We start from the raw sequence: 17384 nt of genomic DNA, 5'->3' as shown, positions 1-17384 counted from the left end.
CCAATTACTTTGAGAGATGGCGGAGCCGGTAGACCGCTCATCGCACTCTCTCGCGCGCCCAAGACAAGCAAACAGGCGAAGAAATCCCCAGCGCTGTCGGCGGTCTTATAAGGAACGAGCGCGAGCGGCGGCGTGATCAATGAGACAGCGGGAGGCCGAGACCGATGGGCTGCGAGTGGACCTTCGGGTTCCAGCTACCGTCCATCTTGTTAATACCGTGCACTGCTGCGGAAACGAGGAGTCGCCAGGAGCCGGTAATTAATGCGCTGCGGAAAGTGAGTGCCGAGTTTCGACGGTATCGGGTGCGCGGCGTATCGGCTACTTTACAGCCAATTACGCGTGTGCTGTTGTTTTATCAAAGTACAATGTTGGGACAGTTGGTGCGTAGCTACGAAAGCCTGCGGCGCAATGTTGTGGCGGTGAACTTTGCATTGCTATCTGCCTTCCGCGTGGGACTTCGTGGCGGCGTCTGGTTCTGTGCTAATAAGCGGACGAAACATTAGCGGATGTATATAGGTTACGTAAGCTGCTGAGTACTGCCAGTATGCACCGCTATATGCAGTGTAGAGAATCCATACCTGTAGTTTCCGCTGGCTAATTCCCTTTGTGGAGCTACTGCTCATGCGGCAACAGGCATCCACAGGTATCTACGGCACGCAAGGGCGTTATCGATGCTTTCACGTGACGCAGGCTTTCGTGCACCTTGCCAGGCGTCCGTACGTGGCAAAAAGTTAGTTCGCCATCTATGAACGACGGTTGCACAGACACGGCACACGCACAGCGTGAATTAAGCTTGTTCTATAGTAGTCAAGTGGCCGGCTGCGAATGCTTCTGCGTGCCAGATCTGTTTTTTCCGTAGCGGATGGATCAAGCATGCCGCACGAGCATGCTTGGCCGCATCGCTTCATCGGCCAGAGCTTTTTTTTTTTTTCCGCGAACGATGGCGGCCACATCGGCCGATTGACCACTTAAGACAAGCGCTATTGCCACCGTATGTACTTGGCCTCGTCGTATTATATGATTACTATCGCAGTTTTCATTCCTGTTCGCCGCATACCTTCCCTATCCGCACGGAGTCAAAACCCAGTCGACGGAAGTTCTCTCGGCTAAGCAGACTGCCTATAACTTGCTAATTTTTTTCTCTCTGAAAATCCGGTTAGTATTTCAAAGCCGTGTCCAATGTAGCTGATATAGGGATGCCTGTATACGACACTATGATATTTTACATGCGTTTTTGTCTATCGTCTCGAGCTTTCATCTTCGACTTTTGTACCCCAAAAATAAAGAAGAGTGTTGAAATGTTACCAATGAAACTACAATGGTCTAACGAGAGAGACAGAGGCAGTACTTCCAGTAAATACGGGAGAAAAACGTTGAAGAAAGGTGTAACCATTACGCAGCTTGCTCGACGCCAATTGTATAGCTCCGATTCCCTGCACCGTTCCCCAGACCTGCCAAGTACACGCCCTGTCTCGCCAGTTCCCGCGGTCCCCTCGCGCTCTCTCCTCTTTTGCCTCCCACTCCAGCCGCGGCTCCCGATTTCGTCCGAGTGGCGGCGTGAACGTTGCCCAATGAGCAAAGGGTCGGTCTTCGGGCGGGAATTAATCTGGCGAGTCCCCGCCACATCGCTCTTTTGTTCTCTCACTCCTCGCTCGACCCACGGCCTACCCTTTCTCTTAGAGCTAACCCGTCTCGACCGGGCGTCGCAGCGACGACCCGGCCAGAGTGGCGCCCTCCTCAAGGTAGTGACGAAAGGGCATCGTGCCATCCTCACCCCCCGCGCTTTTTCATTTCACACAAACAGGACGAAAACGAGCACGACAAAGGGCCCAGCAGCGAAAATAGAGACGCGAGAATTCGTGGATATTTAGGACCGGGATTCCCGAATCGCATACGTGTCGTTACCTGGCAACGCCGACGGCGCTGGCGCGGATGAACGACGCTGAACGAGGTAGGGATTGCTCTACAATTTTGCACGGTGCGGGGGAAAAAAATTGGCAATGGCTTAGCTCGGCTTTGCCAGGGTATCCGTAGCGAAAGCTAAGGCATAGCGTGGTTAGCCTTGGTTATTCTTGATTGCAAGTCCAGGTTAGTCTGGTTGTCTAGCTATAATGCTGCATTTAGCCAGTCGTTCGGCGCGCTGTTCGTCTGTTTCCTGGGCGATTCGTTTCCTCTTCGTCTCGTTCCGATGTCGATTCCAGGCCTCCTCCTGCTTATCAGAATCGTCACCGTCCATACTGCTGCCTCAACTGTGGTTGCGGCGCACGCGAGCCCTCCTTTTCAATCCTCCGACATGTTATCAGGCGCGAGACGCTGCTGGCGAAGCGAGCGGAGGCGAACGCAATGACGAGGAACGCAGTGTGACGTCATGTGCCTCCTCGGAGCACGGCCGCGGCGAAATCGCAAGTTCGCGGCCATAAAGGTTTCGCTTTAAAAAGGGTGATCGAAAAACAAGCGCACAAAGTGGTTGGCCGCGAAGTAGTCTAAACGCGGTCCGACAATGCCGCGGCCGGCATCCGTCAGCAACCTCGGCGGTCGCTACGCGGCTGCGGCGTCATTGTGCTTAGGCGCATGAAGCCGCGGTGGCGTACGTTCCGTTGCGCACCGTTATATGTAAAAAATGGCCGCGTAAGGAGACTGCAGTGCACGTTAAGAGATCACTTTCGTCCATAGATAGAGTTTTGGTCTGCACATTCTCATAAACTCTTACGTTTCATTGTTGCTGGCGGGGAGGTAACGTTGGAACGTTCGACTTCGTCATTTCGATTGGGCTCACCACAGGGTCTACTTGTTTCGAACAAGGTCGTATGCAGGTTCAATGGTGTGCATATTACAAAGGAAATACACTCACGCAAGTCCTACACGCCCTACAGGCCTTACACGCACGCACGCTTGTCAGAAGTTCCGGCTACTTTCCTTTAACACAGGTACTGCATCCCCGGCGTTGCCTATAGAAACAACGCAAAGCCCTGGACTTCGTCTCTTTATACATTGACTCAATAAGTTTGCTCTGCAAACTGGGACCGAACCACATTATTTCATCAAGAATGTGTGTGTGCGCGTGTGTGCGCGTGCATATGTGCGTGCTTTCTTCTGTGCATCAAACGTCAACTTCTAACAAAATTATCTGCCCACATCGCCTGGGACACTGACTCTGCTGCCGATATACCCTGCAGAGGTGGAAATACGCTGGATAACCAGGTCGCTTTTCAATTAAGAGCTTTCTCTCTTTCTATTTCTCTCTAACTAATCCCTACTTTTTCAAACAATATAACTCACGCATGACCAGTACAAAAGCTGTCAACTGAACTCGAGGGGAATGCGTGCAGGGAATACCTAAATGCATATAACAGTGTGCTAGTTCTTTTCCTGCACTTCTTAAAAGGTATCACGAAACACGTATTCCCCATTTACCTTACAATCCCTGACATGCACAAAAAGTCTGATATGGCTGTTTCGGCAATATTCCAAGTGGCTCAGTCTCACATGTTCGAAAAGTTTCCAGATTATCTTCAAGTATTCACAGATGCATCTGTACACAACGACGGTCAAGGCGTCTCTGCAGCTTCTTTCTGCCCTTCAACTCAAGTACGACGTATCTTTCAAATATCCAATCCAACTTCGTCAACAACTGCGGAGCTAGCAGCGATTAATGTTGCACTGAAATACGTGCAAGAGGAGTTAACTACATCGAAGGTTGTCATCTTTACGGACTCCCGTGCTGCCCTTAGCAGGTTACAACTCAGTGAGCTTGATTGTCCACTTGTGCGCAGCATTAATGACTCTGCGAGCAAAATTACATCACGTGGGGTATCACTCGTTGCTCAATGGATACCTTCACACGTAGGAATCGCCGGAAATGAAGAGTCTGATCGGCTCGCTTCAAGTTGCGCTCATAATAACTGTGACTGCCCAGAAATTTGTGCAAGCTTGATGACGCTAGTCTGCTGATTCGTCGCCACCTACTCAAGCAGCATCCAGATCAGCGCGTCGCAAATGGGACGTTCCCGCTTTGTGTTCGCGGTCGAGGCTTGCCTCGTCGCGCTAGAGCACAAATGCTCAAGCTGAGGGTTGGTTACGTGAACGTGCACGAACGTTTATACAGACAAGGGCGTGCGGAAAGTCCATTGTGTACGTCTTGTGGCTGCTACGAGACACTTCAGCACCTTATACTTGAGTGTCCCGCTTTCAGTGCGCAGCGCATGTCGCTAGTGAGAAACTATCATCTCCTTGGCCTGCGGTGTGCGACACCCGAGGAATGTTTATACCCAAGTGGCTGTGCATCTAAACATGATCAGGCCCATCGCGCCCTACTAACCTTTATAGACCTAACTAAATTAGGTTCACGTTTGTTGCATGAACATTCAACATTCTGTAGTAGTGTGACCTTTAGTGCCCGGCCCTACTGTGTGTGATCTGTACTGTGTTCTAACGCTTCTTCCTTCGCAGATGGGAGGTGGCGGGTTCGAACACCTTGCGGTGTATATTGTGAACCGACTATCGGTGAAACCGTGATTGCGTGCAGCTGTACTTGGCTTCTCATCGTGGAGCGCACAATTAGCCGCGTAGCGAACTAGCCACGGATGTGGTTTATAATTGTGGAGGCTGTTCGACGCGGCGTCACCTTAATTCCGGCTGCAGAGTCGGAACTCGGCTGAACAGCATGCATAGTGTACTGTGTTCTACTTTAGTCTTCAGATTTTTCCTGTTGCTCTTTCTTTCCTCTTTCCTCCCTTCCTTCCCATCTTCCATTTCTGTGTTGCTGTAACCTCCTTTCAGAAGAGTAGGAAGGCGTTGTGCCCCTTCGTGTGGCAGTTGCCAGCCTGCTCCTCGCTTTCCCTTTCTTGTTAACTGTGTATATGTGTATGTGTGTTCAGAACAAATAATAATAATTTTCAGGTTAACCGTGTGAGTGAAAAGACTAGAACGCTAGTGGTGTAGGCTACGTCAACGGCATCATTTGGTCTAACCCGCCATACTGGAAATTCCGACACAAATACAAACGCGCCCACGCTTTATTTTTGCTGCCATCCTGCGCTTCATATGGTAAACTGCTGTTTGTATGTTTTTTATGGATTATTGTACTGCGAGTTTACAAAACATTCTTGTAATGCTCTGTTGTTTGTATTGTTTGCATAAGAGTGCATCCTATGCACATGCATAGTACATATGTACGCTACCTATATACAGTATGTTACATGTGTCTCATATCTCCACGCCTAATGCTTAAAATAATGTTGATGCATAAGTTATACACGCGCCAGAAAGTCGGAGCTGCACAGTACCGTGTGTATAAAACACCAACTCTTCATGCGACGGGCAGTAGCAGATTCGTGCGCCAATATCTCATTCTTATCACGTCAATTAAAGAACAACTCCGTCTATAAGCGCGTGCAAGGTCATTAGCTCGCAGCCTCCGTCGTTCCTCAGTCCTTTGAGTCCTCAGTGCGTTTCCCACTTTAGCGCACCTTCTAGGGGAAAAAAAATATCAGTATTTTTTTTTTTAAAAAGGAAGAACGAAGAAGTGCCGGTGACCCACCTGTCGTCCTGCAGGACGTTGATGAGCTTGGGGTCCCTGATGGCGTATCGCGCGGGCCTCCGGCAGGGCGACGACACGGCGTACAGGGAGGCGATGCCGCCCTCGCTGACGTAGCCGCTCGACTCCTCGGTGCTGCAGGCGCGCGGCGCCCGCAGAACGTCGCCGTCGCTGACGTATCCGGTCGAGAGCTCGGCGTAGTCGGCGTGCTGCTGCTGCTGCTGCTGCAGGTGCTGGTACGTCGGGTGGTGCAGGGCCACCGAGGCGGTCGTCGGTCTCTGGGCGCCGTACAGCCGGGCGATGTCCTGGGACGCGGCCAGCATGTTCTTCGCCACACGCTGCACGTCCGCCTGGGTCACGCGGGCAGAGAAAAAAGTTGAAGCGCATTGTTTCCCGTAACATTTGCGTCAGATGACAGAGAGCCCGCATAAGTACAGGTGCGCAGCTGGCCACGTACTTCGGTGCGCGGCTGGCCTGTACACAGCGCCGTACAGACACAGTACGTAAGCTTTAAAAGCATCTTAACCTTGTCAGACGTATGAGTGAGGCGAGGCATGACGAACGGAATGCACTGCAGTAGAATGCGAGCTTCACCTCTTTAACCACATGCACTTGATCAAGCGCCTTCACGATGCCAGGCGCGGCGCTTAGCGAGTCGAAACAGTGAGAGTGCGTGATAATGTAAAGTTTTACCTTTTGCAATCAAGGAAAAACGTGAAACCGAGAAATATGGTAAGCGTCATGCCAGGGAAATCAAAGGCAGTGCTTGAGAACCACAACAATCGCGAATCGCGCTTGTGATGATATACCCCTGAATCATAATTGCCGATTATGACAGAGTTGTACACTGAATTCCTGGATCTGTGTATGTAAAACGAAAACACAGGCCCAGTGGGCCTGCAGGCAATACAGAAGACAATATATATTGTTGCTGAGCAGGATAATCTCATCTGCAAACCGAAGGTTGTGAGGATATTCGCCGTTGATCCTGTTTCCTAAGCCTTTCCAATCAAACAGCTTCAATACTTTTAAGCATGCAGTGAATAGCACTGGAGCCATTGAATCTGCTTGCCTGACCCTTTTCTTGGTATGTAGTTTTCAGCAAAGTTCAGTTTAGTTTAGTTTTTTTAACCTTACAGATTCCTCCAGGCGGTATTTTATAAGGGTTGGGATTCACATGCCTCTAGGCCCTTGTGTTTCAAGGGCTCTGGCGAGGCAGTAGTGCTCCAGGCAATTTTAGCATCTCACATATTTTGTATATTGCATCATTCTTACCCAATGCATTTTCTTTAATTATGGGGTGTAGCGTGCCAAAACCACTTTCTGATTATGAGGTACGCCGTAGTGGAGGACTTCGGAAATTTCGACCACCTGGAGTTCTTTAACGTGCACCTAAATCTAAATACACGGATGTTTCGCCCCCATCGAAATGCGGCCTCCGTGGCCGGGATTCGATCCCGCGACCTCGTGCTCAGCAGCCCAACACCATAGCCACTGAGCAACCACGGCGGGTTCCCAATGCATTTTAGTGTTCACAGTATACGTCATTAATAATTCCCATAATTTCATTACGCGAAGATTTTACGCATTTTACGCCAACTCTTTTAGGCCCCTTTACATCCACGTCACATATGCTTCACAGAACCCATCAGACCATTACGAACTCATTAACAATAGCTTGGCGCTCTTTGGCCATACCTGGCCCTTGCGCCATTAAACATCAAACATTCTTAAGGGGTGGGATCACAAAATAATGATATAAGAACTTTTGCCATATAGCTCAGGATTACAGGTGATCGGTTACGGCTCTTAAAAAATCAGTCGGGCAGGTGACCACGCGATGTCATGGCATATGCCATTCCATTCCGTAGTTGCGCGGGGAAAGGAACAAGCAGAAAATTTGGCAGTATGGGCACGTGGTCTGGTAAGTTGAAGAACATTTTTCTTGTCGGAAAGTAAGGTAGCTGTAGAATGTTTGTATATATTTCCGAAGATATTCACGTATGCCTCCTGTACTCCTTGATTACGCAACGCCTCCATGACTGTTGGTATGTCTACTGAATCAAATTCGTTTTTATGATCTTTGAAAGCCATATAGACAGGTTGATTGTACTCTGCTGATTTCTCAAGCACATAATTGATGACATGGACGTGATCCATTGTAGAATATCGCTTCCTGAAGCCCACCTGTTATATTGGTTGACTGAAGTCAAGTGCTGCCCTGATTATATTCAAGATTATCTTGGCGAATATTTCATGCAATACTGAAAGCAAGAAGATGGGCTTAGATATCTTCTGTTATTTAACGTCTCCCTTATTATGGATTAATATAATGTGCGCATTCTTCGAGCTCTCTGGTACACTTGAAGTGGTGAAGCATTGCGTATTAGGGGCCGCATGCTGTTCCAGCAGGATGTCTCCACTATCTTTGATTAAGTAGACTGTTATTCCATCTTCTCCTGCCACTTTTCCCCGGATCATGTCTTTCAAGGACATTTTTTTTAAGGTCATTGAGTTTCTTTCTTTACAGGTACCTGCCTGAGAAATTTGACGTCAATTCGAGCATTTTTGACGTGTTTTTACTGTTTCCGTTGTCGGCCATTCTTAGTACCATAGCTGGGTGGCTACGCTGACAACGCCGGAATTTCGCTTAGTGAAGCGTATTATGATTTTGCCTTAGAAAGTATAATCTCTGTTAGAACGCAATTTACTTATTGAAGTGATGTTGCAGTATTTTGCGGGAAAGTGCTCCTCACTTATATGAGAAAGTATTTTAGAAACAAGATTACGCTTGTTGGTCCAGATTGCTTACTAAGGACACCTGCCTTCTTGTTTTCTGTTTTCTCACTTTTTAGTTGAACATGGCTAAAACTCAAGCACTTTGCTATGACACAAATGGAACTCCGCCTGTCATCCTGTCGGGTATGTGTACCCAATTCAAAGTAGAAACTCGAAGAGAGAGAGATGGAGAGAGAAGGGAAGAAGGAAAGGCAGGGAGGTTAGCCAGACTGAGTCCAGTTTGCTACCCTACACGTGCGGAGGGGAATGGGAGTGAAAGAGAGAGAGAGAAAGAGAGAGAGAGAGAAAACATGAGTCTATACCGCACTTTCACATGCACTAAGTTAGGTGTAGGATGTCTATAGTGTGGCACTCAAGTCTGTTGCCTTCAGGTAATGAAGAAGCGCTCGAACTGCTTTCTGGGCTAATGAACTGTGACGCCAGGCTCCCAAGATCTTTGCTTCTGTAAATGGCCTGTCATCCAGTTTACTGAAAGGCATTTCCGCAAAAGCATATACGTAGCGCCGTGCAGTCACCTGGAGACGCAGACACGCGGGTAGCCTCGCAGCCCGGTGACCGGACAGTCCCCGGGAGTAGCCGCTCCCGTACGGAGACGCCCTGGGGAGGGGCTGCATGGGAGGGATGTTGGCGAGAGCCTCTTCCATCTCATCTCCGTCTTTACCGGACGAAGAGTCCACGGAGTTGGCCCTAGGCACCAACTTGGTCTCGGCGGGCACCGACTTCACTGTAGACGCGACGCCACCCACCAGGCCACTTGTAGCGGTCGACTCGCCGTTCACGTTTACCTTCGCTTGGTCACCACTGCCAGCAAGCACGTTCTGACAACCGACATCGCTCTGCTGTACGACGTTGTTCTCAGGATGAGGCCCCGTTATTGTCAACCCGCCGTTGACGAGGCCGCCTTGGTTGCCGCCGCGACTGTGCTGATTCTGGTTGGCTGTCGCTATCACCGAAGAAGCCTTGTCCTCCTTGACCGAGACCACGGTGGACAGAGAAGACTCAGTCGAAGACGCCGTCACCGAGTCCTTGCTGAACGAATGCTGACTGCTCATTATAGGAGACACCATCGCTATGCTGACGCCCTGGACCTGCGTCTTCTTGGAGCGATCACTTTTGGGCAGGGTCTCGGTTCGTACGCCACCGTTCGTGTCGCCGGAGTATGGCGTCATCTGCTCCTGCTGCTCCTGGCAACCACTGTCGTCAGCGAGAGGCTGGTTATTGGACTCAGTGTCGGCGACGTCGGGTTGCTTCAGAGCAGTGACTTCACCTCCGGTGGGACTGATAGGCACGCTGCCATTCTGTTTGATGTCACTTCTAATCTTCTCCGATTGAGCAAGTCCGATGGAAGTCAGGTCCTCCCTGGACTGCTTCGCAGTCCCCTTCACCGCAGCGGTGGGCTTTGGGATACCGCTGCCCGGGTTGTTCAGTTGCGCAGCCGTGTTCATTTCCGCCTCTTGATGCTTCTTGTCTTCGCATGCGTTAGGACCGTTAGGAACGGGCTTGGAGTCCTGCGCTTTCGGGGACGGGAACTTCTCGGGTTTGACGTGCGACGCGAGTTCGTGGCCACTGCTGACGGGTCGCGGGTGCCCGCTGCCAGCGTTGGGCCTACGCGTCGCAGTCCTGTTGAGTGTCTCGGTGGACGGAGAGGACCGGGGAAGACCGGAACGGACGGTTTCGGAAGAGCCTGCAACAGAAGCCAGCGAGAAAAAGTCAATCTTATCTTTATCGAGCAGGCCAACAAAAATATTTGCAATAGAGAAAGCGAGATTTGAAGAACACAACGGAGCGTTTCGATGACTACCGAATGGGTAAAAAGTGATAAAGAAACGTTGTTTCATTGTACATTTGAACGGCTGTCTTAATTTTACAAATGCATTCACGCTGTTGTAGGTGGAAAAACGGTTCATGTGAGTTTGGGTGCACTCAAAAGCCCCGCGCGGTCAATGCTGCTCCGGAGCCCTCCCCTACGACGCATAATCTTATACAGCCCCTTTATTGCAACTGGACCTTAAAAAACAAATAAATAAATCAATACGTATGGAGTAATGGATACGTGTGGAATAATGCGTATGAAATAATGCCATACGTATTATATATTCGAGAAAGCATTAGGCGGCACTCCACAGCTTCGGGTAGTGAATCGTGTTGGGCTTGTTTCACTCGTGGCAAAAAGAGCCGGTATGCTTGCGGTGCTAGATGCAACGGAAACAGCACAGCTGATAACAGAGTTCTAGCTTGACGTGAACTGCAACAGCAGCGCTGGTAGCGACATCTCGCGACGCTTTGCCCAACCACAACGCGTGAGATGTTTTTGTTTTACATGGCTGTTCTTCTCGAAGAAAGAAGGAAATGTTGTCTGTCAACAATTACGCTGCCACCACTTTACACCAGCAGCAAAGTAGAATGTGGTTGCATTGGTTGGTCACTGTACATAGATCTATGCACTCTCAGAAATATTTCTGTGCCACCAATATAGCCACTCCCGTTTACGTCTCCGTATTCCGCCTCCGCATTCCGCAGTGGCTAAGCTTTAACGGAGAAGCTATAACTTTCAACTGCCTCGTGGAACAACGTGCGAATTGACCAAAATTAAGCCTCATGCCGAATCGTGGGACGAGATTATGTAGAATTTTAACATAGCGCAAAAAAAAATAATAATACCGCTCTGCCATAGAATCCTTTAAAGATGCATTTCTAACCTGCATGCGACGTTGGCACCTTGGCGACCGATGACCCGGGCTGCTGTTGTTTGCCGGCTGCCCTGCCGAAAGCCTTTTTGGCGGGACCCTTGGCCGCCGACGAGGTGCTCTTGGACTGACCAGCCCCGTGGTCAGCACCGACGTCGTTCCCGGGAGTGGCGACCGAGGGTCCGTTGGACGAACCCCCGTTGCAGACGACCGCGGTTCCCGATTCTGACGCCTTGGCTTGGCTCGCGGCCTCCGAGCTTGAAGTCGAGCCAGGACCGTTGGGTGAGCCACCGGGCGCAGCGTCGCTGCATAGGCTGACAGACGAGTCGCTCCGTTCGCTGCGCGCCGAGCTGAAGCCCCCGCCGCTGCTCGGTCGCTTGGGGACTGCATGGGAACAGTGGGAAGAACAACCGAGTCAAGGACGCCGAAAAGATGGACAACAGGTGCGGTTAACCGCTGAAAAAAACACTTAGGACCTCTTTTAAAGCGAAGCTTTATATGGCTAGGCGAAACGAAAATGCATCTGTCCGCGCCCGTGTACAGAAAACTATCATCGTCAGCAACGGCTGAGCGTCGTCGCCTTCTTCTACAGCTGGCTCCGTTGCCGCTCATCGTTCCAGCGTAGAATTTCACTTGTCTTCTGTCCTCGTCATGGGGAGGCAACGCTTACGGGGCTGCGAGCCATTGCTAAAAGGGACACTAGACAGAAAAATGATTTCTTCTGCATCAGTAAATTACCTTTCCACGACACTAAAGATAGCACTCTTACCACAATAAGACGCTTGGTAAGCTAGAAAAAGCGCAAGAACGAAAGACGAGTGGCGACGCCTCCTTGAAGTTTCCGCACATGGTCACTGCGACATCATGGATTTTGATGGCATCTTCAAGGGCCTACTTACTTATGCAGCGGTACAGGTTGACTACATTGTGTTCTAAAGGGACGAGGTATTAAACATAGCAAGTTTCGGGAACCTTTAATCAGCCAACGCGGCCCAAATGCGAAAAACATACTTTGGAATCCTTGACGTCACACTGACGTACCAGCGTAGGGGATTTCGGCACGAAATTCGAATACTGATAATTCGACCTTCATTTTTTCATCTAATAATGAATCTATTGTATTGGAATGACTGCCTGCAGGGTTCTCAAACAATGCTTAATTAGTCTAGGCTGATTTATTGTTTCGCTTTAGTGTCCCTTTAAGGAGTTATGAGCCATTCATTGTCTTACGCGGCGGACAGGTTAATTTTGAAGCAACGTGATTCTGAACAATCGCAAGCGTCAATGGCGGGCGGATGCTGCTAACAGTGCCGCCGAGCAAGCTCGAGACATTGAACGCAAAACACAACGCTGGTCTGTGGGCCCACCGTCACTGGCGTCGTTCTCTTCGCCGCAGGTGAACGTGTGTGCAACCTCATTAAGAAATAGAAATACGTAACCAATAATTGTGGAAGACTTTAATGCACCGTCGGGATTAACGCAGTGATAAACACGTGGGCCGCACGTTTCTGCTTCGCTGCTTAACCATCTGTACGGAGTGTCTGGGTGGGGACTTCTTGTTCTTTTTTTATACTCCTGGCTATAGTCCGTCCTTTCATAATTTGTGATCGTCTTTTCTGCAGAAGTGTTATCTTCCCATCTTCGATTTCATGTCTAACTTTGAGTCGAATTTTCAGCTACACTATCTGGCCCAGTGGTCCTGCTGGTCTATACTTTTGTGACTCCGACAAACTGGCTGCCTTTTCTCTTTTCCCAGTCTACTTCTATAAATTGTACATATATTATGCACCTTTTCTTCTGGTAATGATTTCGTAATATACAGTATTAACTCTGTCTTTTTGGCTGCCTGCCATGCGCTGCCAAATCCTATGAGGCTTTGACAGCCCTGCAGAGTGGTGCTTTGTATTGTTGATAAACTATTATTATTATTATTATTATTATTATTATTATTATTATTATTGTTGTTGTTGTTGTTGTTGTTGTTGTTGTTGTTGTTACTGCGACTTTACTGCTACAGCTTTTTACTATTACAGCGCTCGAAAGCTCGAAATTAAATTTGTGCGTCCGTCCACGCCTTCCATTACGTCATCATCGTGTAGTCATCATTGCAGCTTCTCATTCTCAGCTCTATCACCACCAAAGAAGAAGAAAAACAAGATATCTGCTCTTCATCACTAATGATGAAACTCTCTCCCATGCGGCAATATGCGGTTGGGGTCTGAAGGCGCTGATCACTGAGCTATCTTGCGATTTGCAAGCAACACACTGTTTTGCGATTGCGTCGACTCCGAGAGCAGTGACCTCTGTGCGTGCAGCTCGGAGGCCACAGCAGGTAAAACTGTAGTGGACGAAAACGGCGTTGCGCGCGTCACGAGAAGATATTGTTCGTGAGAAGATTGCGGTGTGCACTGTGAGACGACTGCGACTGCCACAGTCAATGCGTTCAGATCAGCTGGAGTCACTTCTTATTAGAAGATGACACACTCTTACTCCAATCGGACCAAACAAGCAGGTTTTCTAATTTGCGGAACGCGAGGAAGTTGGTGCAAATCGAGCATTGCCATTCTAGTTCTGCGTCGGTCGCTGACCATATGCGGCCACTGCGGCTCGGGAATCGAAATCGCGACCTTGTGCATAGCGGCGTACTGCCTCGGTTGTTCCGCTATGATGAAGAAATTCCGGTCACTGTCCAAGTTAAGGCGAAAATAACACAAAGACGTTTCGGTACCCGTACTGGTTCCTTTAACACACACACACACACACACACACACACACACACACACACACACACACACACACACACACACACACACACACACACAAACACACACACACACACACACACACACACACACACACACACACACACACACACACACACACACACACACACACACACACACACACACACACACACACACACACACACACACACACACACACACACACACACACACACACACACACACACACACACACACACACACACACACTGTTGCGTTTCGCCTGCGACACGCGGTTTTGCCGGCGCGACTGCGGCGGGGCGGCAGACATTTTGGCCCGTTCGTCGTCGCCGCAACGCTCCCCGCCAGGTGTTTCCAGGCGTTTCCAGGCATGTTCCGATGCCACGTGTCTTCATGTGCGTGTGTGAGTGTATGTGCCATTGTGCCCAAACCGGGCGATGCGAAAGCAGGGGTCACCCTCTCCTTCCAGTCATTGTGCCCGAACCAGGCGATGCGAAAGCAGGGATCACCCTCCCCTTCCAGTCATTGTGCCCGAACCAGGTGATGCGAAAGCAGGGGTCACCCTCTCCTTCCAGTCATTGTGCCCGAACCAGGCGATGCGAAAGCAGGGATCACCCTCTCATTCCAGTCATTGTGCCCGACCGGCAGCGCTACGACAGTGTGCGTCACCATTAGCCCATTGTACATTCACGTGCTCGTCTATTGAGGGGTTCCTTCTTGCCCTCAACTGCGAGAGTATAAAAACAGCTGCCCCCGGACGCCAAAAGAGAGGGCTCCGATTTCTTCTGTTGAGTAAAGTGCTCTCCCGTCTCTCTACTTCGGTCAACCTGACCGCCAACTCTTTGCAATGTTAAAATAAACAAGTTGTTTTGTTGTTACCAGTCGACTCATGCTTTGCCGGGACCTTCGGATGCTTCCAGTTGTACCCCAGGCCGCCAGGCCAACGCTACCCTTGGGGCTTGCGACCCAGGTACAACCACGGGCGTCAGCGCCGAGTTCCCAACAACCGATGCCATCGGTGGGATCCGAAACATCTGGTTGGCAGCGGTGAGATCGCCTCCGACTTCAAACAACTGTCTGCCAGCGGTGAGATCGCGACAACGGAGGCCAGCAGCGAAGAGATGCAGTTGACTGTATGCTGAGCAGCTCAACGACGATCCGGGAGCAGTGCAACGAGCCCTGTGTGACGACTGGTTGCCTGCAGCGGAACGACTGCGCGGAATTCCTGCCTGCGAGGTTTGGTGAGTGCGGGACTTTCTTCTTCTGAGCTTTGCCAGGCTTTTGTTAGTGTCAGAAACAGAGCTGGTAATTGTGGTTGTCGTTGCTGCCGGGTTAGTTTGCGGCAAGACAATAGTAAGCAGTAGAGAAAGCAGCATTCAGAGCAGCCATGGATTTGAAGTCGTTGCGCAAACCGAAATTGTTGGAGCTTGCAAGAGAGTTGGGTCTGGATGTCTCGGACAAACTCAGAAAACGAGAACTGCTAAAGGCTATTCTTGAGTTAGAGGCTGAGGATGACGAGCTGTCGGAATGCCTTGAGACTATTGAGGAGAGGTCAAAAAGACAGGAGCGCGAACTTAAAGAGCAAAAAGAGAAACAGGAGCGCGAACTTAAAGAGCAAAAAGAGAAACAGGAGCGCGAACTTAAAGAGCAGAAAGAAAAAGAAGAGCGTGACCGTCAACACGCTTTGGAAATGAAGCGTCTTGAGGTAGAGATGGAACGCGCTCGTAATGGAAGTCAGGCACACGGTGCAGGAGAACGCGTATTGTTCAAAATGACTGACCTGATGCGGCCGTTTAAGCTTGGAGAGGACATTGGTTTGTTCCTGGTTAACTTTGAGCGAACGTGCGAGAAGCAGGGGTTCTCTCGGGAAACGTGGCCACAGCGCTTGCTCACTTTGTTACCCGGCGAGGCGGCCGACGTAGTCGCTCGCTTGGATAGAGAGGAGGCAGAGGATTTCGACAAAGTAAAATCGAGTCTTCTAAAAAAGTACCGGCTGTCTGCGGAGGCGTTCCGTCGGAAGTTTCGGGAAAATGAGAAAAGCAGAAGTGAGTCATACACAGAGTTTGCGTACAAGCTTATGTCAAACATGCAGGAGTGGCTCAAAGAAGAGAAAGCGTTCGGTGACCACGATAAAGTTCTGCAGTGCTTCGGGCTAGAACAGTTTTATAGTCGGTTACCGGAGAACGTGCGATACTGGGTCTTGGATAGGCCAGACGTTTGTACGGTGGCTAAAGCCGCTGAGCTAGCCGAGGAGTTTGTGACGCGTCGAGCTCGCGGAGCTAAGGACGGTCAAAAGGGTGAATTTGGCTCGAAGTTTGAGAGGCCGAGGTTCACGCCCATGAGATTAAAGGGGGACACGCGTAGTGAGGATGCGAGTGAAAGCAGTCCGACCAAACGTAAAGAGACGGCGGCAGCCAAACGCAGAAAGCGGTTCGAGATGAGGCGAGCGCGCGTTTGTTATACGTGCCAGAAGCCGGGTCACTTTTCGGCGCAGTGTCCGGAAACAACACCAAAAGTTGTGTTTTTTTCAATAGGCAGCACTGACGAGAACATGAAGCTTCTCGAGCCTTACATGCGAGACCTCCTCGTGAACGGGAAAGAGTGCCGAGTGCTTCGCGATTCCGCAGCTACGATGGATGTAGTTCACCCGTCTTACGTAGAACCCCATATGTTCACGGGCGAGTGCGCATGGATCAAGCAAGCCGTGGAAGCTCATAGCGTGTGTCTGCCAGTAGCAAAGGTGCTTATTGAAGGACCTTTCGGAGCGCTTGAGACAGAGGCGGCAGTGTCATCTATGCTGCCACCCCAGTACCCGTACCTATTTTCAAACAGGTCCGATCACCTCCTGCGCGAGAAGGGGCTTTTGTTTGGTGAAGCTAGTGTTCAGGCCTTAACCAGATCGAAGGTTCGGGAGCTCGCTGCAAAGGCGGTAGTTGCGGGGCCGACGTTATCAAACAACGAAAAAGGGTCAGAGGCGCAGCAAGCTGATATTCAGAGCACGCCCGAACTGAATAAACTTGAGTCTGTAACGTTAAAGGCGCCAGATACTGGAGAGGAAACGCCCGACACGGGAAAGTTAGAAGAGCTATCTACTGATTTGCTCATCGCGCCTACGTCAGACGGACTTGATAGGTTGCTAAAAGTCAGCCGGTCGGCTTTGATAGCCGAGCAAAAGAAGGATGGTAGCCTAGAAAACATACGCTGCAATGTCAAAGAAGGTATCGCCAGGAAAACTGCGCGTTTTGTGGAAAGAGGTGGAGTCCTGTACCGGAAGTATCTAGACCGCCGAGGAGTGGAGTTCGATCAGCTGGTCGTGCCTCAATGCTATCGTCAGGATCTGTTGCGCTTGTCACACGGGGGTTCGTGGTCCGGACACCTTGGAGTTAAGAAAACTAAGGACCGTCTCTTGCAAGAGTACTATTGGCCAGGGTGTTTTCGGGACGCAGACCATTTCGTAAGGTCATGTGACACCTGTCAGCGGGTGGGCAAACCAGGGGACAAATCGAGGGCGCCGTTGAAATTGGTACCTATCATAACGGAGCCTTTTAGACGGCTCGTTATTGATACAGTGGGACCTCTGCCGGTAACAGCCACGGGGTACAGACACATTTTGACTGT

The 17384-nt window shown here is 50.2% G+C and overlaps 1 protein-coding gene across 5 annotated transcripts in view; it reads right to left on the bottom strand.

Annotated features, from left to right (window-relative positions):
• LOC142568142 (uncharacterized) overlaps positions 1-17384 on the bottom strand; it is a 322514-nt gene that overhangs the window by 238119 nt on the left and 67011 nt on the right. For all 5 annotated transcript variants that reach the window (XM_075678214.1, XM_075678212.1, XM_075678213.1 and 2 more), the window contains exons 4-6: positions 11035-11406; positions 8851-10019; positions 5540-5886 (exon numbers count right to left, since the gene is read on the bottom strand). In XM_075678214.1, coding sequence (XP_075534329.1) covers positions 5540-5886; positions 8851-10019; positions 11035-11406 — 1888 coding nt within the window. The remainder of the gene's footprint in view (positions 1-5539; positions 5887-8850; positions 10020-11034; positions 11407-17384) is intronic.

Source organism: Dermacentor variabilis, unplaced genomic scaffold, assembly GCF_050947875.1.
Source record: "Dermacentor variabilis isolate Ectoservices unplaced genomic scaffold, ASM5094787v1 scaffold_17, whole genome shotgun sequence".
Lineage (NCBI taxonomy): Eukaryota > Metazoa > Arthropoda > Arachnida > Ixodida > Ixodidae > Dermacentor > Dermacentor variabilis.
Note: the sequence above shows the minus strand (reverse complement) of the source record. Positions and strands in the feature narration are given on the sequence as shown.